Source organism: Pongo abelii, chromosome X, assembly GCF_028885655.2.
Source record: "Pongo abelii isolate AG06213 chromosome X, NHGRI_mPonAbe1-v2.0_pri, whole genome shotgun sequence".
Taxonomy (NCBI): domain Eukaryota; kingdom Metazoa; phylum Chordata; class Mammalia; order Primates; family Hominidae; genus Pongo; species Pongo abelii.
This window is the reverse complement of record NC_072008.2, coordinates 7,028,874-7,054,646: the sequence shown is the minus strand read 5'-3', so window position 1 is coordinate 7,054,646 and position 25,773 is coordinate 7,028,874. Positions and strand designations below refer to the sequence as shown.

The following is a 25,773-nucleotide window of genomic DNA, read 5'->3' as shown; positions in this document are numbered from 1 at the left end:
ATCTGTCTTTTTTTGTTTAATACCAGGGTTGAAGTTGTGAGATAATATTCACAATTAGTAAACAAGGGATGTGGTAGATTCTACTCTTTTTCCTGGAAACCTGCGTATTTCTTAATGAATAAGGGCTAAGTCCACATAAATAGGTAGACTGGGCTCATTTCAACCAGCCTTTAGACATTTCTACTCACAGCCCAAACTATTATGCTATCACCTTGTTAAGAATACAGTCTTACCAGGTGGTGGTTCATGCCTGTGATCCCAGCACTTTGGGAGTCCAAGGTGGGAGGATCACTTGAGCTCAGGAGTTCAAGACTAGCCTGGGAAACATAGTGAAACCCTATCTCTACAAAATATAATAATGATGATGATGATAAATTTGCCAGGTGTGGTGGCACCTGCCTGTAGTCTCAGCTACTTAGGAGGCTGAGGTGGGAGAATCACCTGAGCCTAGGAGGCGGAAGTTTCAGTGAGCCGAGATCATGCCACTGCTCTCCAGCCTGGATGACAGAGCAAGACTCTGTCTCAAAGGAAAAAAAAAAAAAATAGAGAGTACATTCTGGGTGGTGGCTTAGGGATACAGGTGTTCTGTGAAATTCTTTCAACTCTGCTGTACACTGGACCATCTCTACAGTGCAATGTTGGGGGAGGCAGCTCTGCCTAGTGTGACAGTCAGACCAAAAGTTCACTCAGGCACAAATTAGAGCATCATAGGGGAACTGGGGACGGCACAGGGCCTGAGATAAATGCTCAGCGTTTTTACAGAGAAGAACAGAGGGTGGGATTAGTGCTGAACAGAACAAGTCCAACAGGAGTGCAGCCAACACAGAATCAATCGTGAGGACTTTGGAAACCAAGCAGAAAAGTTTACACATGGTGCAACAGGCATTTGAGCTCACTGGAAATTCTTAGAAGGACACATTGGCCATGTCTGTGTTTTAGAGCTCAGTGCAGTACTGGGTGACAGATGAGAAATAGGCAGTAAGGGAGGAGGAGGTGCCAGGTGTGATTCCAATGTGATTTCCTTCAGGGAACTTATAGTTCAATTAGAAAAAAATAAGTAATGTCAAAAGTTATAGAAGGCTTAGGAGAAAGTGAAATTAAGAAAACTGTCGCTGGGCATATATTCATATCAACTTGTACCAAATTTGAAGAACTTTTTGCATCTCTGTGACTCTTTCCTAGATTTAAAAAAACTGAAAAAAAGATGTAGCTAGTTAAAAATATATGTATTTTTCTAATACCTGTAACTGCATGTGAAATTTACACAAAGTTTCATCTTAACTTATCCTTATCATACATTGCATATGTCCCAAAAGAATGCAGACAGGAGCAGGCAGGCTGTCAGTGTGAGCTGACCTCTGTAACTGGAACTTCTTTTCCTCCGAGAATAATAGAGAACAAATAGCTGTATACTACTTATGTCCAATTTAAAGTTAATATTTGGGCCAGGCATGGTGGCTCACGCCTGTAATCCCAGCACTTTGGGAGGCCAAGGTGGGTGGATTACTTGAGGTCAGGAGTTTGAGACCTGCCTGGCCAACATGGTGAAACCTCATCTCTAATAAAAATACAAAAATCAGCTAGGCATGGTGGTGCACGCCTGTAATCCCAACTACTCGGGAGGCTGAGGCAGGAGAATCACCTGAACCCGGGAGGCAGAGGTACAGTGAGCCGAGATTGTGCCATTGCACTCCAGCCTGGGTGATAGAGCAAGACTCCTTCTCAAAAAAAAATAAAAAAAAAAATAATAAAGTTAATATTTGGTGACCAGCTGAGTTTTGCTGGGCCTCTGGTTTTGGAGAGATTAGATGTTCTTGAATCAGCTTCTTACCCTGCAACACTGAGTTACGGGCACAGCCACACTGGATCTGCTCCAGAGAGTGAGGACCGTCACCTGCCATTGTTTGCCACCCTCTGTGGGCCTCAGGATACCACAGCCTGGGTCCTCATTGCTCCAGCCTCAAGGCCACCTCTTCCTGTCACCCATCAACACTGAACAAAATAGGCATGCCTCTGCTCACTTGTCCTTGGTATTATTTCATTTCCCTTTCTCCCTTCTTTCGTTATTTAAAAAACCGTAATAACAAGGACCTTCACGGATACTGTCCTTACACTTCTTTTCTTTCATTGAACTTGCCTTTGGGCTTCGTGTCCCTCCTGAGTTTCCTGGCATGAGGACACTTGCTTAAACCAAATTGCACTGTCAGAGGAAATGTGTTTCCTCTACCCTCTTAGGTGCAGTGATTGGGGGCCTGTAAATCAGACTAACAAAAGACAGACTATCAAGAGTAAAGATAAATTTGTATTTACATACAACCAAGGAGTTCACAGAAAAATGTGACTCAAGGCAGTTAGAATTTCGGATTTGTATGTCATCTTAACATGGATGGGAAAGAGGCAGAAGGACACACAGAAGAATAAACGACTTTTAGGAAAACTAAGTGGGCCGTTAGGAGACTAGATGGTGGATAAGATAGTTTTATAACAACATCTTTTGGGGCGATTTCTCATCTAGGTGCGACAGGTGCTGACTTCTTATCTTTGGTGATAAGACTCAGACTTCCCTGGTTGTGAAACTCCTGAGCATTGGATGTATGAGGGCTGAGGGCTGAATTCTTCTGGAAGGCTTTCCTTAGAAAGGGAAGGGAGTGCGGAAGCCTTCTGTTCCTGTTCTTGATGCTTACTGTCTTCAGCTCTAATAACCCTCATGCCACTGTGGCATGTTCCGCAGTCCATGGAGGCCCCATCTGCTTCTCCCCAGCACCCCATCGTTACTCCCCTGCCCCCTTCTCTGAATGCCCAGCACCCAGCACCAACAAGAGGCCGTCTGCCTGCCGAGCGCGTATGGCATCCTTGTTTCTAAATGACCCTGAAGTGCCCAGCCCCTGGTTCTCAGGTCCTGCCTTTATCCAGCCTGAGCAGCCTTACGTCCATGTCCAGAACACTAGCCTTGGGGCATCTTGCTCTCCCAGATGACCTCGGTGTCCCTCAGTCTTGTTGCCACATTAGCTGCCAGGTGCCACAATCCCTGTTTCTGACTGCATCCTCGCCTTGGGGGGACATTTCATCCTGGCATCTGCCGCTCCTGACTGCTGAAACCACAGACATCCGTTTCCCATGCTCCTCCGCAACGTCTCCCTCTGCTGGCTGCACCATGCCCATCTGCCCTCATCCACTGCTCCCACTGTTTCTCTCTGCACTTCCTCTCACCCAGGAACTCGGTTCATCAGTCCCCAAATGTCAGCATCTGTGTGTGTGCAGGTGTTGTTTTGGTGTTCATCTCACTCTGTCCCATCCCCCTGGGTGATCTTATCTGCTACTTGTTGTCACTGTGCCTGACTCAAATCTTGGTTTCTGGACACGTGTAGAGTCCTGGGCCCAGTGGTCTGGAAAGGGGCCTTGGGAAAATCTTACGTAAAAGTTCAGCCAGGCCACACTTACTAGGAGTCTCAATAGAGGTTCTCCCACATTAAATCTACTCTTGGGGACCCTGCTGCTTGTCTGAGCCCCAGGCTCATGAATCTGCACTGCCTGGAAGTCACGAGCACCTCTGAAAACACGGCCAACACTCCATTTTCCCACATTCTCCTTCAGCCTGCTCCTGTCACTCCAGGCACCCTGGAGTCCCTCAGCCAACCTCGAAGCTTCTCGTTGCACGAGGATTCTCTCTCCTCACATGCCGTCTGCAGCCAGCAACCTCCTTTATCCATCCACTACTTAGGCCTTCTCTTCTGAAAACTTCCCTTGTCCTCATTTGTACATTTCTTCCCTTCCTGAATTGAGGCTGTAGGTAGCAGCTGCTATGTTGACTTCAAGGTCTCATTCCCAGCCTGAGAACACAGACTCCTCCCCTGTCCCCACACCCAAATCAGAGGCTATCAACGCACGATATACGGAAGCAGAAGCCGATAGACACAGAATCCAGTCACTGATTCTGTAGGTAAAGAAACAGATTCACATCAAGGGACTCAATTCCCCTCTGTAAGGTTTTATTTAACCTTTCGTGTATGTGCCATTTTATCGGATTGCAAGATGCCAGGAATACCGAGTGATTTAGGAGCACACACTGTCATTTAGTTTTAATAATAGCTGATGTCATTTCTTATTAGAATTTAGTAGTTATTTCTTGCTCTTTGATTTTCAGTTCTTATAAACTTTGGCAAAGAAACCCTACATTCCCAGCTATAGTGTGGCCTTCTATATTAGTCTCTTTTCACGCTTCTAATAAAGACATACCCAAAACTGGGCAATTTATACAGGAAATAGGTTTAACGGACTCACAATTCCACATGACTGGGGAGGCCTCACAATCATGGCGGAAGGCAAGGAGCAGCAAGTCATGTCTTACATGGATGGCAGCGGGCAAAAAGAGAGCTTATGCAGGGAATCTCTCCCTTACAAAACCATCACATCTCATGAGACTTACTATCACGAGAACAGCATGAGAAAGACCTGCCCCCCTGATTCAATTACCTTCCACCGAATTCCTCCCATAACATGTGGGAATTGTGGGAGCTACAATTCAAGATGAGATTTGGATAGGGACACAGCCAAACCATATCACCTTCTTTTTCTTTTCCCATAGTGTTCCCCACAAATAGAGAAGGCATTCCTCTTCTGTATTGTTATTTCACAAACCCTGACTGACACCTATTCTCGTAATCCTTGTCTCCATCTCCTGCCACTACAGCTGCAGCAATGTCAATGGGGAGGCTGTCTTTTTCACCTTCAGGCTCTCCCTCTCCCCTTGGGTACATCATCAGCTTTGATAGGAGGTGGAGTTGTGCTTTGGCCAGGTCACAGCTCAGTGAGTGTTCTGGCTTCTTGGCAGACCCATAGCCACTTGCATTCCTCCAGACTGGTTTCCAGGGCTTACAGTCAGCGGCAGAATCTATCCTCCTTTGATGGAGAGCTGCTTGTCATTCTTGGGGAACTTGGGGCACTGCAGTGTTGATTTCAAGTTCACAGCCCTGCAGAGACCTCGACACAGGTTGCATGCACACGGGCCCCTGTACTTTTCTGCAGAATTACGCCAGAGCTGAGCCATTCCTGGGGCATGAGGGTCTCTGGGAAAACACAAATTAGAGGCATGAGGCCCTTCTGCACTCTGTCAAATGCAGAGAAGTGAAGAAATAATTTCACTAAATGCTAGAGAAAAACAGCAAATCTCAGAACAGAATGAACTTCTGTCCTCTCATAATTACTCTTTATATGTCTTGCCTTCAGATATCTTCTTTATGCTTGGCTGGAGAAATTCCAGGATGGCACTGTGCCCTGTGCTTTGTGTGGAGAAAATACTGATGGATGAATCCCTGGTCCACTATTTCCCTTTTAAAAGCAGATACTTGTATGACAATGGAAAATGTAACAAGGCTTCATTTAATCAGCACTGTGTGTGTGCGCACATGCATGTGCGCACGCGTGTGTGTGTTTATGTGTGTGTGATTGATATGTGTTATGGGAAAAGCTCATGTCTCTGGAAATACTTTCCAGCAAAAAACATCTAATAGCTTAATCTTTATAGCAGTGCTGGTTTTGGCCCTTTAACTTCCCTGAAGTTGTAAACCAAAAAATTGCAGTCTCCATATATGTTTTATTGCATCCTCTAAAACAGGAGTCCCCAATCCCCTGGCCATGGACCAGTACTCCATGGCCCATTAGGAAGCAGGGCGCACAGCAGGAAGTGAGCGGCGAGTGAGCCAGCATTACCACCTGAGCTCCGCCTCCTGTCTGATCAGAGGCCACATTAGATTCTCACAGGAGCCTGAACCCTAGTGTGAACTGTACATGCAGGGGATCTGAGTTGTGTGCTCCGTATGAGAATCTAATGCCTGATGATCTGAGGTGGAACAGTTTCATCCCAAAACAAGCCCCTTTCACCCCCCACCAATCTAGGAAAAATTGTCTTCTATGAAACCGGTTCCTGGTGCCAAAATGCTGGGGACCACTGCTCTAAAACATGTATTTTTTTTATTTCTGGACTGTCACTCAAATGCCTCAAAAAATCCATGCCTCGTAGTTCCTTGAAACACTTTTTAAAAGAACTAGTAGCCACTATCAGTACAAATGCCACCACCCTACTCGGGGCATTTCATTAGGTTGGCTGGTGACCAGCTGTGCATTTTTTGTAATGATACTGTCTGTGTTCACCGAGTCTTTTTGATAGCGAGGTTTCAGACAACTAGCCAGTAAAAATGTAATCTAGTCACTATTCCCCCATACACTAGTGCATCAAGTTCGTTGGTCCTGCATTACCAGTTGTCTTTTACAATTGTGTAAATTTTCAAAATATCTTTTAGCTTTTAACTAGTAATTATTACTAATAATTATTGGATGTTTTGGGCTAAAACCTTGCTAAATGTTTAGCATCTCATTTAATGTAGTAGCACAGATTATTGGCAAATTTGGGCATTGTTTCTCTTCACTGCGATTGGAGGAGAATGGTGTATTGAATACGGAGAACACGTGACCCATAAGTAGCACTAGTGCGTTTGTATGTATGGCTCCCCACCTTGCATTGCATAACATTGCTGTAGTTGAGGAATCCGCTTTTTAAAAGTGTTTGGCCTGGGCTAATTTCAATAAAGCCCGTGAACTCTCCCACCCCTGGACATGTTGTACCTTCCTTGTACCTTCCTCACCCGATCTGGCCTCCACAATGCTTGTGTACACATTCTTGGACTTGCCCTCACCCAAACTAGAATAGTGAGAATAACCAGCGAATTCAGCCTCGTTATGTTTGGGGATTTATGCGAGGATCAAGGTGGCATTTCAGATTGTTGTGAAACAGATGGATCAGTCAGGAAATAATACCGGGGTAGCTGTCTTGCCAGTGGAGAGGGGGACATAAACCCCAAGGCTCTGGCTTACTTCCAACACTAAGGTGAATCCTACTCCCATCAAATATTAACATGTAAAACTCGAACCAAGTCTCCTTCTGGTGATAGGACCTAAGTGAGCTGCGCTAACTCTCCCCTTAAGAACAGTGAGAAAAACTGGACAAAAACTCGGAAGCATCTTTTTGAAGGGATCTGATTACCCAGCAGGTAGGGAACAGTGGGACCCTTTACCCCTAGAGCTGTCCCCAGAAGAAGTGGCTAATGAGAATGAGAAGCCCGAGGTTTTTTTTCTGTTTTTTTTGTTTCGTTTTGTTTTTTGTTTTTTCTTTTTTTGGTTTGGGGGCAGGGGGGCTGAGGTGGGAGAATCACTTGAACCCAGGAGGCAGAGGTTGCAGTGAGCTGAGATCACGTCTCTTATATAGAACCTAGTTTGAAAAGGAAGGGATATTTTAAGTCTTTTAAGATAATGTTAACTATTTTTCTTTCTTTAGCTCTATTTCTGTGTGTAGCTGTTTTACTACACCAGAATTCAGCAAGTGATAGTTTCTTAAGAGTTAGTTGCTATGTGGAAATTGAAGCCCTATCAGTAACCTTTTCCTCCTCGTGTATCTTCAAATCTATTACTGAGCCTTAAACTTTGAATGGATCTTGTATCCATGCATGATTTTGTAACATCATGCATTTGTTCATTCAGAAAATACTGGGTAGCTGAAAAATTAGATCTCCAAAATGTTGACTCATTTCATTATAATAATAACAAAACCCCACATCTGTTGATGTTGCCATCAGTCTCATCAGGTAAGTCTCAATTCTGGCAAGTTGTCAAGCTTGTGGTAGTAGATGCACGATTTCCAAAATTCTCAATTTCTCTAGAAAACTCAGACTTTATTTTTGTCAACCAACTCAGTTATTTCCCTTGAAGTGGCCCTCTTTCGAGAAAATTTTCTAGAAAAGTTCTGCCAGATGCCCAAATCTTAGTAATCATCACTCACTGCCTGTCAGTCATTCCTTCAAATAAGCATGAGGCTCCAGGAAAGAAAAACCATGATGAAGTGGGGATCTTGCTGCAGTTCGAGCAGGGGGAGCACGTGGTTTCCTTGGAGACCAGGGGCTCACCTCCCCATGTGGCACACGCACTTTAGGGGCCTTTTCATCGTCTCACGGCATCTTAAAAAAACAGCCAACTCGAAGGCTGAGGCTTCATAAAAGTAGAGTGTATACCACTCAGCGCAGATATTCCCAGGTGGAGCCACGCTTTAATCCTCCTTCCGGAGTGCCTGCTGTGGGGCAGAGCGCCGCCCTTGCCAGCAGAGCTCGGCTTCTGGCCCTCCTGCATGCGCGGGCCCCAGCTGTGTGGGCTGTTTTTCCTGCCGACATTGCATTTGTACTGTAGATACCACTGTCAACACAGTATAGAAAGGTCACCAGTGCTTTAGTATTACAGTGGGTGTAGATTTGACTGTGTGGGCCGCCTGAACGTGCCTCAAGGACTCCCACACTGAAAACAGCGGGCTTGGAGAATGAGAACAGCAAAGGAGCCTCCGTTATGAGCGGAATTTTCTGGGGAGTCCTCGGAAGGGACAGTGCGGGCATCAATACCTATGAATGTTATGCCGGCAGGCCTCAGGAAGTCTCCCCGCGGAGCCGGACCTGGTATGGGAATCGTGAGACCTGGTAACTAAGCGGTGGCACAGCTGTGCGCCCATGCTCAGGGTGACCTTTGGCAGAATGGTGCCACCAGAGTTGCTTCCCTCTGGCCTCATTAGAAGGGTGCGTTTCTTCAGCAAAAGCAGATTCGCAGTTCATTTAGCAAGGTCATTGGAAAATGGGCTCCAGCCTCCCAGGCGGCCAGGCAAGGATTTAGGAGCTGGCCTGGAACTGCCCAAAGTCCGGCGCCCAAGGGATCAGGCAGGGTGTGTGTGCTTTGAAGAAATGACAGCCAAATGGCGGGGGAAGTGGGGTCATTTTGTGAGATGAGCATTGCACAGCAACAGGGACCCTTGTTGAACCATAAGTGGACAAGGCTGCTCCCTTCAGTATTTGATTCTGCAGAATGTCAGCCTCCAGAGATCAGTGCCACGTGCTGTGAGGGGTATGGTGTTATTCACACATTTATCTTTTCCTAAGAAATTTGCACTAGCAGAACAGCATCTTTGATTCTGTTGAAAAGGAAAAAAAAAATGAGGGAGGGACTAGTTTTCTTGAAAACATCCAACCATTAAATTGCTCACTGAATAAGTACATTTTTATTCTAATGCCCTAGCTTATTCAAGGGTTAAGAAAATACGTTTTCTGTAGAAAAGAAGACATGTTCTGTGGCTCATCCAGAGTATTATTTGAGCTGCATGTCTATAGTTTAATCACATACTGTTGGAGGTCTTCCTGGGAGATGCTGGAGGCCCAGGAGTCAAGGGGCTCTGTGTGCCGTTCTCCAAACACAGCTCTCTAGAAAGAAGGTTCCAGCATGACTCAGGAGAGGTTGGTGCAAACTGGGACCCTCTGGGCACCTCTCAGGGACACAGACTCTGTCCAGCTGGTTACGGAAGCACATCTCCCACCTGATTTATTCCTAAATAGGAGCGAGGAGGGGGGCAATCTTTCCCTTTACCCCCACATCTTCCTTTCCTCTTCCCCACCTCCCTGTATTAATACTGAGAAACCACACCTGAACAATGAAATGACTAGGAACTACTGTTTCTGGTTGTGTTCCCAAGTGGGAATATGGGCTGTTCACGACCTCGGAATGTAGAATGCCTTCATTATTTATTCAGTAGACATCCAATAAATGCAGATCAACAGCTTGCCTATCTTTGATAGTTTTTGGCAGTGTGTGCTGATTTTAATCTTTGTACTTGTCCCATAAGTGACCCCATGACCAGAGAGTGGGCTCTTCCATCTTGTAAGAGCCTTCTGTTCACGTTCTATTCTTTTTATGAGAAGGAAGTGCCAGTGCATGTCCCAACATAAAGAGAAATGTTGAATACGTACTGTTTTTCTCTTAACATATATATGCTCAAAATAACGACTGTAGTAAACAGTCGTCATGATTATAGGATGAATTACACAGCCATTCATAGATTTTTGTAGTTGTCATTTAGAAGTGGACTATGCAATAGTTCATAGGCTTATGAATACATATCTAACAATATTAGCCGGGTGCAGTGGCTCACGCCTGAAATCCCAGCACTTAGCGAGGCCAAGGTAGCTTGATTGCTACAGCCCAGGAGTTCAAGACTAGCCCGGGCAAAGGGCGAAACCCCATCTCTACAAAAACTACAAAAAGAAATTAGCCAGGCATGGTGGTGCTTTCCTGTAGTCCCAGTTACTTGGGAGGCAGAGGTGGGAAGGTCACCTGAGCCTGGGGGTGTCAAGGCTGCAGTGAGCCGTGATTGCACCACTGCACCCGAGCCTGGGCGACAGAGTGAGACCCTGTCTCAAAAACAAAAAACAAACAAACAATATTATACTTGTAGTATTTAAAAAACATAATTATCTGGTATTCCCATGGCTAATGGAATGAAAGGGGAGACTTTATCTCCCTAGATAGGAAGCACGGTACCTCCTACACTCTCTTCTCCCCACATCAACTGGATAGGTGTGTGAATGCATTTCAAAGTCAAGTATGGTTAGTAATTACTTGATCTTTTTCCAGCCCCTTCAGATAAGCTGAATTGAACACCCAAAAGTGATAGTAACATCATTTTCCTTTGCAATTACAAAGACCATTAACCCAGCAGAATCTCCATGCTGTACCTGTTTGTGATGTTTTTGTTCCATTTTATTCAGTATGACTCCTGATAAATGAATCACTATGCAGTTAATTTTTTCTCATTCTTTAGATTCTTACACACAGACACATATATCAAGCAAACTATAAATTGCTAAAATGACAGGCCAGCAGTGACTACTTGTTATCACGTGTGTAACGTCTCTTGAGGGCTGCTTTGTAATTCATTTGTATGGTGGTGTTGTACCAGTGTAGCTGCTAAGTGGTTTCTCTGGTTCCGTGTGCATTTGTACATGAAGTTGTGCAATCTCCACATACCAGCAGTTTCAAAGAATGACAATTTGCATGAGGCCATCTTAATAGCAGGTAGCATGTAACCAACCCATCTGAATTAAGCCACCATTGCGGAATAAAACATTTGACACTAAGCCAGGTATTTCAGTGGATGAGTTGTATTTTGGATTTCCAAAAAAAAAAAAAAAAAAATTAAGCAGTCATGCTGTCGAATAATCTTACTAGACATAATACTGCTAGGGTAGGGGGGCACTGCCTTTAACAATGGTCAGAGTTTCTTGGTAAATCAGTGGTTTTGCTTCTTTGATGTTTCTAAAACACTGATATGACCAGTTGCCCTGCTCTGACCTCGTCTCACCCTCCCCAGCTTCCCTCCCCACCCACCTCGTAAAGCACAGACCTCTCAGCCTGACCCCTTGCTCCCTACATCACTCATTACTTCTGGTTTCCTTTTGGGGCCTTGTCTTCTGCCTGCCGCCAGTACAATGTTTATTTTTCTGCATGTGCATCTCATCCCGACAAGCCTCTCCGCACTGGAGTGCAGCCAGTAACTGTCTCTGCTAAGCTCTTCCCTCTGCCTGCATTTCTCACCCCACACACATCTTCCATTTCCCAGTGGCTACATACATCATGTGCGATTATGCCTGTCTTTCATGACCTGCCTCTGACCAGACATCCCTGAGTCATCTTCCCTAAACCCACTCCTTCAAATCCATCTTCCAAATCCTGGTGAATGGACTGCTGTCCCTGCTCCAGAGGACTGTATGCCTCAAACAGGGCTCCCCACAGCGGGCTTTTATTAGCAGGGATTCCCCAGTGCATGTTTCCTGCCTTGGAGACCATGAACTCCAGGGAGGCCGGAGAGCTGTCTGCTCTGCTTTCTGTCTTCTGCCTGCCCAAGACAGTACTTTATGTAGGTGTTAATTTCCTCAAAATATGTCTAACATGCTTGAATTGCTGATAGCTATTGATTAAAGCCCAGCTTCTAATATAAATATGCATTTCTGATGAATCTCACAAAAAAACAGGAAGAAACAAATGCCATTAATTTGCAGTTTATCAATATCCTGGCTAGTAATTGAGATATTTAGTGGCATAGTCACTAGAATATAAGGTGCTAGTCCCAGTCCCAACACAAGCTTGAGTAATTTTAAACTTCATAGTGAACTTTTTGTAACGTCTACAGAATGGATCACCATTATCATAATAATAGCTGATAGCGACGGAGCATGTCCCATCTGCCAAGCACTGGGTATCATTGATTCATTCATTTATAAAATTTGAAGTTGGTGGGAGGGCATATTTGAAGACTGCTACCTGGAATAGTGTTATTTGTCAGAGATTCATTTGTTTGTTCTCCACATTCTTCAATATATGAATTATTCCATGCAATTGAACAGCTCCCCAAGTACATCATAGTTATGAAATGTTGTGTGTTGACTTTGGAAGGTTACAGTTCATTTGTGATCTTCCGGGCAGTGGGGGTGGGGGTGGGGGTATTATTCTCTGTAGTGAGAGTGTTTTTCTCTAAAATCTTCAGCTACTTCTCTACTCTGTGAAGCCTTCTTCTCCTGGGTCAGTGGGACCCTTCCCTGAGAGTGATTTCAGTAGGTTCTCCAAAAACTGTTCAACTGAGTAAAATTGAATAGAATAGTCCATGCATTTTGTCCCAAGGTATAAAAATTGGCTTTGGGGAGGTGAAAATGAAACCTTACTTTTTTTTAACGTATCAAGCACCAATACACATACAGAAAAATATAGTGCGTCTGTGTTATTATAACATGTTATGGGGATAGACTGTTGGGGGACGATAACTGGAAAAGCTTTTTTGGGGGTGATCATGAATGAAATGGTTGAGAAACACTGAGTTAGTCATACACAGTATCAGACAAGTACTGTGTCAGTAGCCCCAGTAATTTCCACCCTCAGGCCAGGCCCCACATCCAGCACATTCTCGCTCTTCTCTAGCCCCTACAGCCAGGTCAGTCTTCTAGCCTAGGCTCCATCGGCATCTCAGGTTAGAGAAAGGAAGGCAAGATGCCTTCCACCTCTGTTTTCCAGGATTGAGAATATGCTCACGCCCCTCTCTATCTAAAGGAAAGGAGAGAGGGATGGACCAGGCCCTGTGTTGCCCTCACAGGTGCCCCGGGCGCCATTTTGTCATGAGTGGTCAGCAGAGCCCATTGCCGAGGGGCCTAGGGAGGGTGCCCTCACAGAGCTGGTCCCTTCAGTTCTGAATTAAGCAATAGCCTCAATGCCATGTAAGCAACCATTCCTGCAAGAGGATAGGCATTTAAGGTGAAATCTGCCTCATCTGTCATTATTTACAGGTAAGATTCAGAATAGTTCAAGAAAACAAGGCAAATGAATTGCATTTGCATTGACGTGAGTCATGCCACATTCGGCTACTCTTTGCGAAAACTTCCCCAAAATAGATTCCTCGGAGTGCTGCTTTGCGGGACCTTCATTGATTTGCTCTGAAGATAGGTGTCCATGCCTGAGAGGCCTCAGTGAAGTTTCAACTACAGAGTTATCCATGACAGCACTTCTGGAAACATTTCTGTGCTAATTGTACATGGCAGGTCCCCAGTTCCTCATTTAATGGGAGGAATCTCCTTTTTCTGGAAAATTTCTCTGGACTGCTATGTCACAGAACATTCTAGAAACCCCTTACCCCATGAACATTCTACTACTAGACAGTTTAGAATTGAACGTTAATACGGGTATGGCAGGCCAGTGAAAACAATGTAAGCCTCACCTGGTACTGCAACACATCTTTGTTTTGGAAACACTGACTTTGCAACCACAGCTATAAACACCGGCTTTTATTTCAGGAGTCAGCAGTTATTATATTTGCAGGAAGGAGAATTGAGGGCATCCCTGTGAAAACCAGAAAATAAATCCATCCTGAAGGGCATTGGCTTTGTAGGCCTCTCATCCCCTGTTGAGTAGGTTGCTGGGCCATGCACAATGGGTGTCAGGATGAAAAGGACCGAAGAGAGGCCTCTGCATTGCCAGCTGCCACGTGCTCACCACACAGACAGCTCGTTGGCTCATCCACCAGCTCATTTAACCACGAAGTCTTTTAATCCCCTCCAGGTCCAATGAATTCCTTAGGCTTTTTTCTCTGTGTTTATCAGTTCCCATTATAAATGGCAGCTTCTTCTACATGGCACATTTGGAGATGACATGGAAAAATCACTCACACAGGCCAGCAAAGCACTCTCTTTATGCCGTGATAATCCTGTTTGGGGAAGCCCCCTCCGTAGCTTCTCTCAAAAGCAGGCAAAACATCGCTGTGCTTTTGCTGTCCTGACAATGTGTGGAGTCATATTTTACAGCAAGCATACCACAAGCAAGTCTCATCTAAGACACCTAAATGTGGTTTTTCCATAACGAAAGTGCTGTTGAAAATAAACACAACTTGCTGCTCTACAGGTTAGGGCATTTTAATCCTGTACATGGCTAATCTTCCCCAGTCTGTCTGAAGTCATAGTGTCCCTCTAAACACAAAAAACTGATAGAGGCCTCCCGTCACACTTGCGGATCATGAGTCTCATGCAGAAGGCTACGGAAAATGAATTGATTTCACGTTTTACTCAGAGGATGTGGAAAAAGAAAATGATTCTAGTGACCATCTAGAAACTTGCGGTTTGTTTTTGACTCTAAGACAGTCAGCACCTTTCAGGGCCTTGCTGGGTTTTCACTGGTTTCTGACAGATTGGTGGACACAGCATCTGTACCATTAAAAGAGGAAATCAGGAAGGTTTTTTGAGCTGTCTTGAAGTCTTTTGCTCACCACTTAATTTACATACATACACTTTAATATGCATGCTAAGAGTGCCTGTAATGTACTTTTATTGAATAAAATGACACAGAGAGAATTCGTTAGGAAGCTTTCCTGCCCACCCCCCAACCAAGTCATTCAATACCTTTTTCAAAGGAATCAATTTAGGGGTGTAGTTCATTCATTTACCTAGCTTGTAACTCTAAAGGGTTTTGTTATAAACATGTTTATATCAATAATGGTTTTATAGTTTGATTTTCAGAGCACTATCGATTCAGTAAAACAGTAGCTCTGCGGTGCACAAGGGATACTGACCTCCACCTCAGCATTATTACTTAGAGGAATGCAGCACCGTATGTAGCTTACTAGTAGGTAGGTGGATGTTTGGATGAAGGAAGGGAGAGCAGGAGGAAGGGAGGGATGGATAGATTGATAAATAGGGATGGATGGACAGATGGATGGATTGATGAATAATATGAACAAAAGTACTAATTAATAACAAAATACACGCATACCTCAGCAGTCATTTTGACAGCAGTACTTAAAAATTTCATGTTTAAACAAACATCTAATAGTGTATATGTATCCAACATGACAACATTGTGATACTTATTTACAGATCATTATCTGACAAGGAACATGAAGTCAAACAGAACTTAAACCTTAGATGTGAGCACTGCCAATCAAAATTAAAAACAAAGTTTAAGGCCCCCTTGAAGTTTTGTTGTCTCACCATGTGAAAATTGAACTTAATATTACAAAATTAATGCATAGGAAAAAACCTCCTAGGAAAAAGCCTGGTTTTGGTGATGAGATTCAGATCATACATGGCTTTATAATTGATGAATAGTTGTGAGCAGCTGCTGTACTTTCTGTGCTTCCATGTAATTCCAGGACCGCTTCTGGGAGCCCTGAAAGTACCCTTCAGTGACTTCCTTCCAAATGTTGTATTTCACTAAGCAAAAGGGAAAGCTTTATTCCTTAGAGATGATATAGTAATATTTGGAAAGCTCACTAGTTCCAATGAGGCACATAATTTAAAACAGACACATCATAGTTTAAAAGGTAAAATCTGTTACGAAATGTGATCCCAAGTAGGCATGGGCAGCACTCTGCCTGTGGCCTGGAGGAGGTCCCAGTGTGCAGGATTGGAAAGGGGCTGGCTCCTTCCCTGCCGTGACCGTTCTGTCTGCTTCCCGATGGGACGTGCTGTTGATCCCAGCTGCTGAGAAGAAATGGTGGGCAAGTGCCACAGGGATGGGGATTTGCAGCAGGGAGGAGCCAAAGGTGGAAGCATCACCAGGAAGTGAGAGCTGGGGAGGAACGCGAGAGCATCACAAGCCGCGGGCCCTTCTCCTTCCCTCTTGAAAACCTAACCTAGCTCCTGACACTGCCTCCTACTGTGTTCCCTTCCTGCCCAAACTACCTAGAGCTCCATCCATAGACCTCGTCTGCTCACCCCACAGAAATGCCAGGGCTGCCGGAGTCCCTTCTCAGCGCTCCTCCTTCTGTCTAATCAGCTGCTTCTCTGCTCTGATGACACCTGACCGCATCTCCAGCTCACAGCCACAGCGCATGGAGACCCCGAGCCTTCTACTTGGGTGTCCCACGATGGCCTCAAACCCAACTTGTCAAAAAAGCTACCTCTCCTTCCTGCCACCAGAATGGCGGCCCCAAGACCCACCACATCAGAAACGTGAGAATCAGCTTCTCCATCAGGCTTAACATCCCAGGTATCATCCAGCTCCCTATTGCTTCTCAGGTTTTCCTGTAATCTCATCCATTTTTATTCATTGCCCTTGTGTTTGGACTGTTTCCCTCCCCCAACTCAGATGCTGAAATCCTCACCCCCAGTGTAATGCATTAGGAGGAGACCAGGGAGCCAGAGACCACGCTGGCTCCCTGATCTCACACCACCTGGCCCCAGACCTATGGGAAATCCCTGTCTGGGGTTTAAGCCACCCAGTCTGTGGTATTTCCTTACAGTAACCTGAAGGGACTAAGACACCCTGCTGCTGTCAGACAAAGATACTCTTACATGCAACTTGCTAGTTATAAAATGGAACTTTTAAGCTATATGATATTTGTCTTTAAGAAATTAAAGTACAAGGACTTTTTAAGTCCCCTGGACAGAGACCATCCAAAGGTCGCTGCTGCACTTCAACATCGTTGGAGAAGTCAGTTCATCACTGCCAAGTGATAAGCCGCCAAGGTGCTTCACCTCCCTTGTTGTTGGAAATGTCATGCTCCCTAAACTAAATCCCTCAAGCTACAGTTTAATTAAGCTCATCTCCTTGCCTGGAGATGGAAATCAGATATATTTTAGCCTTCAGCTGGGTAGAGTGAAAAGAACATTGGATTCTGCAGACCTGGATTCTATTCAAGAGTTCTGTCTTCCGCCTGACTGCATGACCTCCAGCTTGCCTCTGAACTTCCCTTGCCCTAAGCAGAGGAGATGCTACATTTGCTCTGTCTATTCCCTAGCGCTGACTTTCCATGGCCCCTTTGTGGCTCTAAGTCCTGTACCAGGACACCTCCACCATCTTCACTAATTTAGCAGACGTTCATCAGTGCTCACGATTTGCCATGGCATCCTGGGAAGGTGCGTGAAAACCGGGCCCTGCCTAGTTACAGCCGATATGTAAGCATCGGTACAAGCTGCGTCAAGAATATTCTTGACCAGATACTTCCTTGAAGATGTGGAAGTCAGCCTTAGAAGTTCCACTAAATACACTACAAAATGATCACAAAATTAATTAAAATCATCTAGAATATGCATGCGTACACACACATCCTTGTGCATGTCCTGACACAGAGATGATATGTGGGGTGAAGGAGGGAGATTTCAGGAGGCCGCAGGCCTGCCGGGAGCATGTACAGGTGCCAGCACTATCCCCTGGACCAAACCCCAGTTCTCCGGCTTCACTGAAGGTGCAGGAGCCCTGCTAGAAAAGAGAAGGGAGCCGTGGGCACTTCCACCTTCCCTGTCCCTGGCCACCACCTTCAGAGGAGCAACCCACCAAGTCCATGCAGAGAAAAGTCAGTCTGCCTCCACTCCCCACTTGCAGAGGCTGAAGTCCCTTGGCTTAGAGAGAGAAGTTTCTTTCTACAGATGCAAACATAGAAATCCATGATTCACTGTATGGGTGGTGGTATGAATGAGTTTTAGGTCAAGTGTAATCGGTCAGTCATGGTGGGACAGGAAGGGCTACTCCCTAAGTGAAAAGATGAGGTGCTTAAAAGGAAGCATGAGAGCCAAGTTCAGTCAGGGTGAACCTCCTTTTGCTGTAGCTGGGTGTGGCAGACGGAAACTGTGTTGAGGTATTTCTGCCTTCGAAAATAAAAAACATACTTCCTCCTTAATTTTATTTGTGCAAGATATAAACTGTATTTAGCTTATATTCTTCTTTCTTTTTTTGACGCTTAAGTCCTGTGATTACCAGACACAGTTGTTCCAAGATAGCTTTTAAGGATTTATTCTTAAATCCTTAAGTTTCAGTAGATAGACAACCATGCTGTGAAAATTCTTTAAATGGTTAGGCTTTTAGATACCGGGTACTTTTCTTGTAGGTGTGGTCCTGTTTACAAGTGCATTAGATCTTTGGGTGTAATGAAGTCTAAAGACGACATAAAAATCTTTTGGGGCTGGGCACAGTGGGTCACGCCTCTAATCCCAGCACTCTGAGAGGCCGAGACGGGTGGATCAGTTGAGGTCAAGAGTTCAAGACCAGCCTGGCCAACATGGCGAAACCCCATCTCTATTAAAAATACAAAAAAAATTAGCCGGGTGTGGTGGTGCACGCCTGTAATCCCAGCTACTCGAGAGGCTGAGGCAGGAGAATTGCTTGAACCCGGGAGGTGGAGGTTGCAGTGAGCTAAGATCTTGCCATTGCACTCCAGCCTGGGTGACAGAGCCAGATTATGTCTCAAAAAACAACAAAAAAAATGGAAATAAATAAACCTTTTGGGACATTTTTAATAGGTGCTTCAGGACACAGTAGTTGTTCTGCTTTATAATTCTACTGTTTCTAGGGGAAAAAAACCAAACCAACAAAACCCAAACTTCCAGATGCTGTGGCGTGACCCCGAATCATTTCCCACGTGCAGGCTGTGTGTGTGGTGCAGGTGCCATCTGGGCCTAGCACCAGGGGGTTTCTTCTCAGGACTCGTGTTTGATGTCTTCTCTTTGTCCTGTGTCTGGGACTTTCTTTAAATTTTGTGTGCAAGCAATGCCTGGTGTTACAGGCTGTTTTCCTGTAAACATTCACTTCTGCTCCACTCCTGTTCTGTTGAGTTTTCCTGGCACGTTTCCATCATCGACCACCTCCAGCTGACTATTCTATCAGCTTTTGAAACTTCAGGTTCTGGTTTCAAATTCCATCTTGATCAAATGGAATTCTCGTTAGCGGACATGAAGTGTAAGGGTCCGGCAAATGTCGGGGAAAGGTATCTCCTGACAGCTGTTAGCAAAGCGGCCACATGAGAGGAGGAAGAAGAGGGTTTCAGGTGCCAGGGGCGTCATGTATCCCATTGCTGTTTGTTTTGGGCTGAGATCACCCATGGCTGTTTACATCAGAGGCTGTACTTACTTTTGACCTTTTAGAATAGTTAACTTTGCAAGAATCTTGTGCTGGAAAACCCAAACCAACTGGCCTGTCTTCCTAGGTTTCCCCTCAATCATTTGAACACTGAGGGTTTTACTTACTCACATGGACATATTTCAAATGGCCCTTCCGTTGCATAAGCTTATTATGTCACCTTCTCTTTTTTTTTGAGACGGAGTCTCACTCTGTGGCCCAGTCTGGAATGCAGTGGCACGATCTTGACTCACTGCAACCTCTACCTCCTGGGTTCAAGCCATTCTTCTGCCTTAGCTTCCAGAGTAGCTGGGACCACAGGCATGCGCCACCATGCTTGGCTAATTTTTTAATTTTTTGGTAGCGATGTGATTTTACCATGTTGGCCAGGCTGGTGTGGAACTCCTGACCTCAAGTGATCCGCCCACCTCGGCCTCCCAAAATACAGGTGTGAGCCACTGTGCCCAGCCTGTGTCACCTTATTGTGATTGATTGTGATAGCAACCAGTTACCAACCTTGACTTTTTGCCACTCTTCATGCTTATTCGAGTCCCCCTTACTTTATGTATGAAATTTGTCTTACATGTTGTGTGTAATATTCCAGATGTCAGTGCCATTTTGGATTATTCTTAAAAATAGGTGAGGACAGATTAATTGAACACAGAGGAACCAGCAAAACGTGAAAGCCATGAGAAAGAGTAAAAAGGTCTCCAAGAGCTGGTGTCAGCTGCTCCCGCTGTCAGTGCCGCAGACACTTGCAAGTTTCCCTCCTCACTCACAGCCCTCACTTAGTTGCCTTTAAACAGGGGCTGCCTTTGGAAAGATCTCTCAGGTGTGAAGGCACACCATGGGGCCTGCATTTCCCTCCACTGCAGACCCCCTGTATTAGTCCATTTTCACGCTGCTGATAAAGACATACCCAAGACTGGGTAAATTACAAAGAAAAAGAGGTTTAATGGACTCACAGTTCCACATGGATGGGGAGGCCTCACAATCATGGCAGAAGGTGAAAGGTATGTCTTGCATGGCAGCAGGCAAGAGAGAGAATAAGAGCCAAGCGAAAGGGGTTTCCCCTTATAAAACCATCAGATCTTGTGAGACTTATTCACTACCATGAGAACAGTATGGGGAAAACTGCCCCTGTGATTCAATTGTCTCCCACCAGGTCCCTCCCACAACACGTGGGGATTCTGGGAGCTACATTTCAAGATGAGATTTGAGTAGGGACACAGCAAAACCATATGACCCCCTTTAGGTGAGTGCAGGTGTATTGGGTGCCTTCCATTATCTCTTTGGGAACTGCCACAGTCAGCCACTGATTTCCCGTCCCACACACCTGCCTTGCTCCTTGGAAGCAGCCTCACGCAAATAGAGAATAAAAGCTGCTTTCACAACTTTAGCCAAGCAGTGTTACCCCAGGGGATAATCCATCTCTTCCTCTACCCCAGTCCACATTTCACAGGTGGACCCTGCACAAAGCTTCAGAATCCCCGGAGAAGGTGACGGATATTTCGAAATGTCATTTGACATTTAAGTGCCTATCTCTGGTCCCAGATAAAAACAGTGGAGGGCATTTAGAATACGATCAAGTCATAACTTTTAAAAAGGCAAGGGCAGAAATATCATGAACAGGTAGTCACTGAATGAGATAACAGAGAAAACCAACCTGGACAGTCTAAGTGGAGTCATTTCTTCCCGCGTCCTACGGTGACCAGTGTCTCACAGGAGAAGGAAACCAGGGGATGTCAGAGGCTGTAGGAAGGGAGGTGTTGGGACGGACTACTGTGGCTTGCCTGGGACTGTCCAGGGTATAGCACGGAACATCCTGCCCCACAGCCGACCTTTCGGTTCCAAGCAAACCGAAACAGCTGGGCCAACCAAGTTCCCTCTGTGAAAGTAAGGTAGCATTCACATTCCACTGTCACATGGATTAACTCACTTAATCCAGGGTTCAGCCCTGTGGGGTAAGTTGGCTAATGTGATATTTTAGCCCCAGATTGAAGGAAAGAATGGGGTAATGGAAAGAAAAAGGGAGGGAGAGAAAAAGAAAAAAGTCATCGTGCTGGCTACAGCACAGACCACTAGTAGTTAAGACTGTGTGTGTGTTTCAGTGTTTTCTGCTGAAAACGCCAAAGAATGCAGAGCTTCTCTTTCAGACCTGGCATCAGGCTTCTGTGAGCCCTTTCCGGGACACCAGTGCATTGAGTCGCTGCTATATACCTGGTGGTGAGCCGAAGAGGACATTTTCATAATGAAAGGCAAAGGGGGCCAGGTGTGGTGGCACACACCTGTAATCCCAGCACTTTGGGAGGCCGAGGCGGGCAGATCACTTGAGTCCAGGAGTTGGAGACCAGCCTGGCCAACATCGTGAAACCCTGTCTCTACTGAAAAATACAAAAAAAAATTAACTGGCTTGGTGGTGCATGCCTGTAGTCCCAGCTACTTGGGAGGCTGAGGCATGAGAATTGCTTGAACTTGGGAGGCAGAGGCTGCAGTGAGCCAAGATCGCACCACTGCACTTCAGCCTGGGCGAGAGAGCAAGACTCTATCTCACCAAAAAAAAAAAAAAAAAAAAAAAAAAATGCGGAGGGACAAAGGAGACAAAGAAGAGATGAGTGGAGAGCTGAAAGGCCCTACCTCAACAACTCGTGGAGTTCTAGGCCACATGTGGAGAAGAACAGGCGAGACTCCTCAGCATAGGTCGCCATGGCAAGGACCTCTCTTTCCCTTACAGATCTCTGGGCCTCTGCAGAGTCTCAGTTAAAAAGCATCAGTAAATCTGTTTTCACATGAAGTGTGCGCCATTCTAGGAATGTAGGGAAGAAGCTTCCTAAGTGTATGTCTTCCTGAGAGGGTCGGTGATATGAAAATAGCACATGTGGATTATGCTTGTTTATACTATGGAGCAGGCTGTGGGGTGTCTCCTTTGGAGGGAGCCCTCATGTGAAACTTACTGTAACATTGTCAATGTGGTGGCACCTTTAGGAGCTCACTGATAAATGCAGTGTACAAACACCCCATTTTATTTTATGTATTTTTTTTAGTACTTCATTTTTTTCCTTTTTAATTTTAATTTTTATTTCAATAGTCTATAGGGTACAGGTGGCTTTTGGTTACATGGATAAGTTCTTTAGCAGTGATTTCTGAGATTTTAGCACACTCATCACCCGAACAGTGTGCACTGTACCCAGTATGTAGTCTTTTCTTCCTCACCCCGCTAGTCCCCAAAATGCATTATATAGAATTCTTATGGCTTCCCATCCTCATAGCTTAGATTCCACTTATAAGTGAGAGCATACGATATTTGGATTTCCATTCCTGAGTTACTTAGAATAATGGCCTCCAGCTCCATCCATGTTGCTGCAAAAGACATTATTTCATTCCTTTTTATGTCTGAGTAGTATTCCATGGTGTATATATGCCACATTTTCTTTATCCGCTCATTGGTGGATGGGCACTTAGGTTGATTCCATATCTTTGCAGTTGCCAGTAGGAAACACCCCATTTTCAATGTGGGTGTCTGAATGAAGAGACCACAGGTTTTGGATGGCGTTGTGTCTGTAATCCCAATAATAAAGTGGATTTTCGCGATTATCCAAAAGAGAGCATGCACGCACACTACGTTTTCGTGCTCATATTTGTCACGTCACACTAGCACACACAGGAACTGAATTTTTAACTTAAAAGATTCTAACCATTTAATTTTCAAACCACAGTACATAAAACAGGAGCAGCTCTGAAGTGGTTTTATATTTTAAGAGCATGATTTTTAGTTTTGCAATTGCCTCTCACACTCTGAATGTTCAATTATTGATTGAACAGATTGTTATGATCCCAATAAAATAAAGTTTTAAGCTGAGAATCTTGCCTCACCACACAGCTGCGCTCCATTTCAACAATGCTTTGGCTGCAACAGAAACCTCTCCCCTTTAAAGGAGCCACGGCGGGGAGACCCCCGGAGCCAGTAAGAAACAGCATGCTGTCCTCACCACAATCTCTACTGTGGGGAGCCCCCACTGTAATTCTGTCTCTTTCTGCACAGTTGCAGAGCCAATGGTGACGACGATAATAAACACTTCATCCACACGTCTGGTTCCATAAAAGGCCATCTCGACTTTCTTTTTCTTCCTACAGTGCCTTGTCTTTGAAGATGCTCCCAACGGGGTAGAGGCGGCCCTGGCAGCTGGGATGCAGGTGGTCATGGTTCCTGACGGAAACTTGAGCCGAGATCTGACGACGAAGGCCACCCTGGTGCTGAATTCCCTGCAGGACTTCCAGCCCGAGCTGTTTGGTTTGCCCCCCTATGAGTGAGAGGGAGGGCCTCAGTCTTCCGCCCCTAGCCCACTCTCATGGTCCACACTGCTGGAAGAAAGGGAAAGGAAATCAGCAACTCTTCAATCCCAACCTGCGCCGTGATTTTAGCCTCCTGAGATTGGAGTTTCCATCCCATGTTGGTTTGTCCCAGTTTAACATGTTGATAAAATGTGACTTGACGGTTGAGACAAAAAATACAGTAGAGACAGAAACGAAGCCCAGAACAAAGATGAAACTTGAATTACCATCTCAGAAATCAAGCTGATGGAGTATGTGATAAAGTGAATGTACATGTATATACACACGCACCTCCATATATACACGTGTGTATCAGTTTGGTAATATGCAGGTAGGCATTATATACATATGTATGTAGATATATGCATGCATGTATATGTAAAATATACACTTTTCCAAGACAAAATGGAACATCACTTCTCTCTTATTCTAGTTTTTCTGAACACTGGCTGGGAAATGTAAACTGTGTATGCATATAAGTATATGCTTTATGTATGCATATGTATGTAGATATGTTTATATCTATCATCTGCATCACTCTCCTCAGTGTTGATGTCAACATGCAATGACAACTAATAAAGCGAGATGGTAGTTCTGCCTGGTTTGCAGTCTGAGTGGGAAAGTCCTGTTTTTGATGAGCACTCCTTGTTAGCTAACATTTAAATTCTTTTTGTGACCTCAGAATGTCTCTGGATCTTTCCTCATTGACTTGACTCTGAGCCACATCATCCATAGTTTATTGTTAGTATGAACACAACTGTAACATTTACCTGGTATCTACATCCTTACCTACATTGGAGAATGTTTTCTACCTCAGAACAACCATTTGCCTCCTTTAAGAATACTGATGGGCTACGCTTTTTGGATAGAAATAGAATTTGATTTCAGAATGTATGCTTGGTGAGTCTGAGTGCCCAGGAACACTTTTGGAATAATTTATCAGACATTGAACCTCTGTGATTAATCGCTTTTATAGATTTACTCGGTCTTTAAAATTCGTCTGTGATTTGCCAGAGAAAAACAGTGGTAGCCATGGAAATCGGGAGTGAAGGAGCACTGCTCCGTTGTGGCTCAGCCCTTCCTAGTGGCTTCTGCCCTTTGATGTCCTTGAGCTGCTCTTCAGCTCTGGAAGTTGTGGACAAACCGTAGGAATGCATGTGTGCGTGTGGTGGAGTGATTGTCTGTGAATGACAGGCCCTGGCTATTGATTGATGTTGCATCAATTTAGCAAATTCATTTCCTCATTCTTGATGGCCTGAATATATGTCTGCACTTTTAATGCTCCTCTTAACCAGTTGTAACGTCTTACCATTTCCCTAACAAATTGAATTAGTTTAATAAAATCTTTTGACACATGTTGATATTTGTATGAGAGTCATGATTTTACCTTTAAAAAAAAACAGTCTTCCAAGAAATGTAAAATATATATGTGACTAATTAAATTTTTTAAAAATCCCAATTAGTACTCCAACTGTAAACGGATATTTATATATTTTAAGTGAGCCGTCGTGCTCCTGCAGTGGTGAATAGAGGCTTTCAATGAAAGACTTATTTCTTTGATTTAGTATCTTCTCCTTCCAAAGTATTTATGTTGGTGTTTTCTAATCATTAAGCCATTTTGTATGAGTAAGACAGATGGGTGTAATGCATATCTAAGTGATGTGCGTCTACATCTGAGTGAATTTCCTACAGGGTAAATTTGATCTCATGTCCGTTACTGTTTTTTAACCAAAGCTGCAGCCAGATTCTTATATTTTTAGACAAAGAACACAGACTGATGCTTGGCCAAAGCACATACGTTCTTTTTTATTCTTCCACATTAGCCAGGTTGCTTCAATACATTTTAGGGATGTTACTCCATTGAATAGCTCATGGATTTCACAGAGATATGGTAATACAAATTTACACTAGAGTGATACATGCCAAGGAAGTTTAAAGAGTAATTATGCTTTCATAGCTCATTGAAAGTATGTTGTATTAGGGATACACAGTGATTAGTAGAGTGTATACAGGTGTGCTGTAACTAGCAGCTAATGTTTGCTTATATATTGTATGCCCCTAGGAAGGATCTGTTATACTGCTGACATCATCCAAGAGATGGCACTATCAATGTCATCTTAATTTCACTTAAATGAAACATACACAACACTTAAGAACTTACTAATTACTACTTATTAGACTTTTTTTCCACCTCATAAATCCTCAGATGGAGTTTGG

General features: G+C 44.5%; 1 protein-coding gene across 5 annotated transcripts in view; it reads left to right on the top strand.

Annotated features, from left to right (window-relative positions):
• Positions 1–25,773, top strand: part of PUDP (pseudouridine 5'-phosphatase) — a 441,859-nt gene that overhangs the window by 73,642 nt on the left and 342,444 nt on the right. For 2 of the 5 annotated variants that reach the window (XM_054544308.2, XM_002831358.3), the window contains exon 4: positions 23,359–24,915. The exons of 2 other annotated variants lie outside the window; for them this stretch is intronic. In XM_054544308.2, coding sequence (XP_054400283.1) covers positions 23,359–23,535 — 177 coding nt within the window. In that variant the 3' untranslated portion in view covers positions 23,536–24,915. Of the gene's footprint in view, positions 1–16,077; positions 16,535–23,358; positions 24,916–25,773 lie in introns of those variants that run through there. One more of the 5 variants, XM_009234577.3, reaches the window with a different exon arrangement.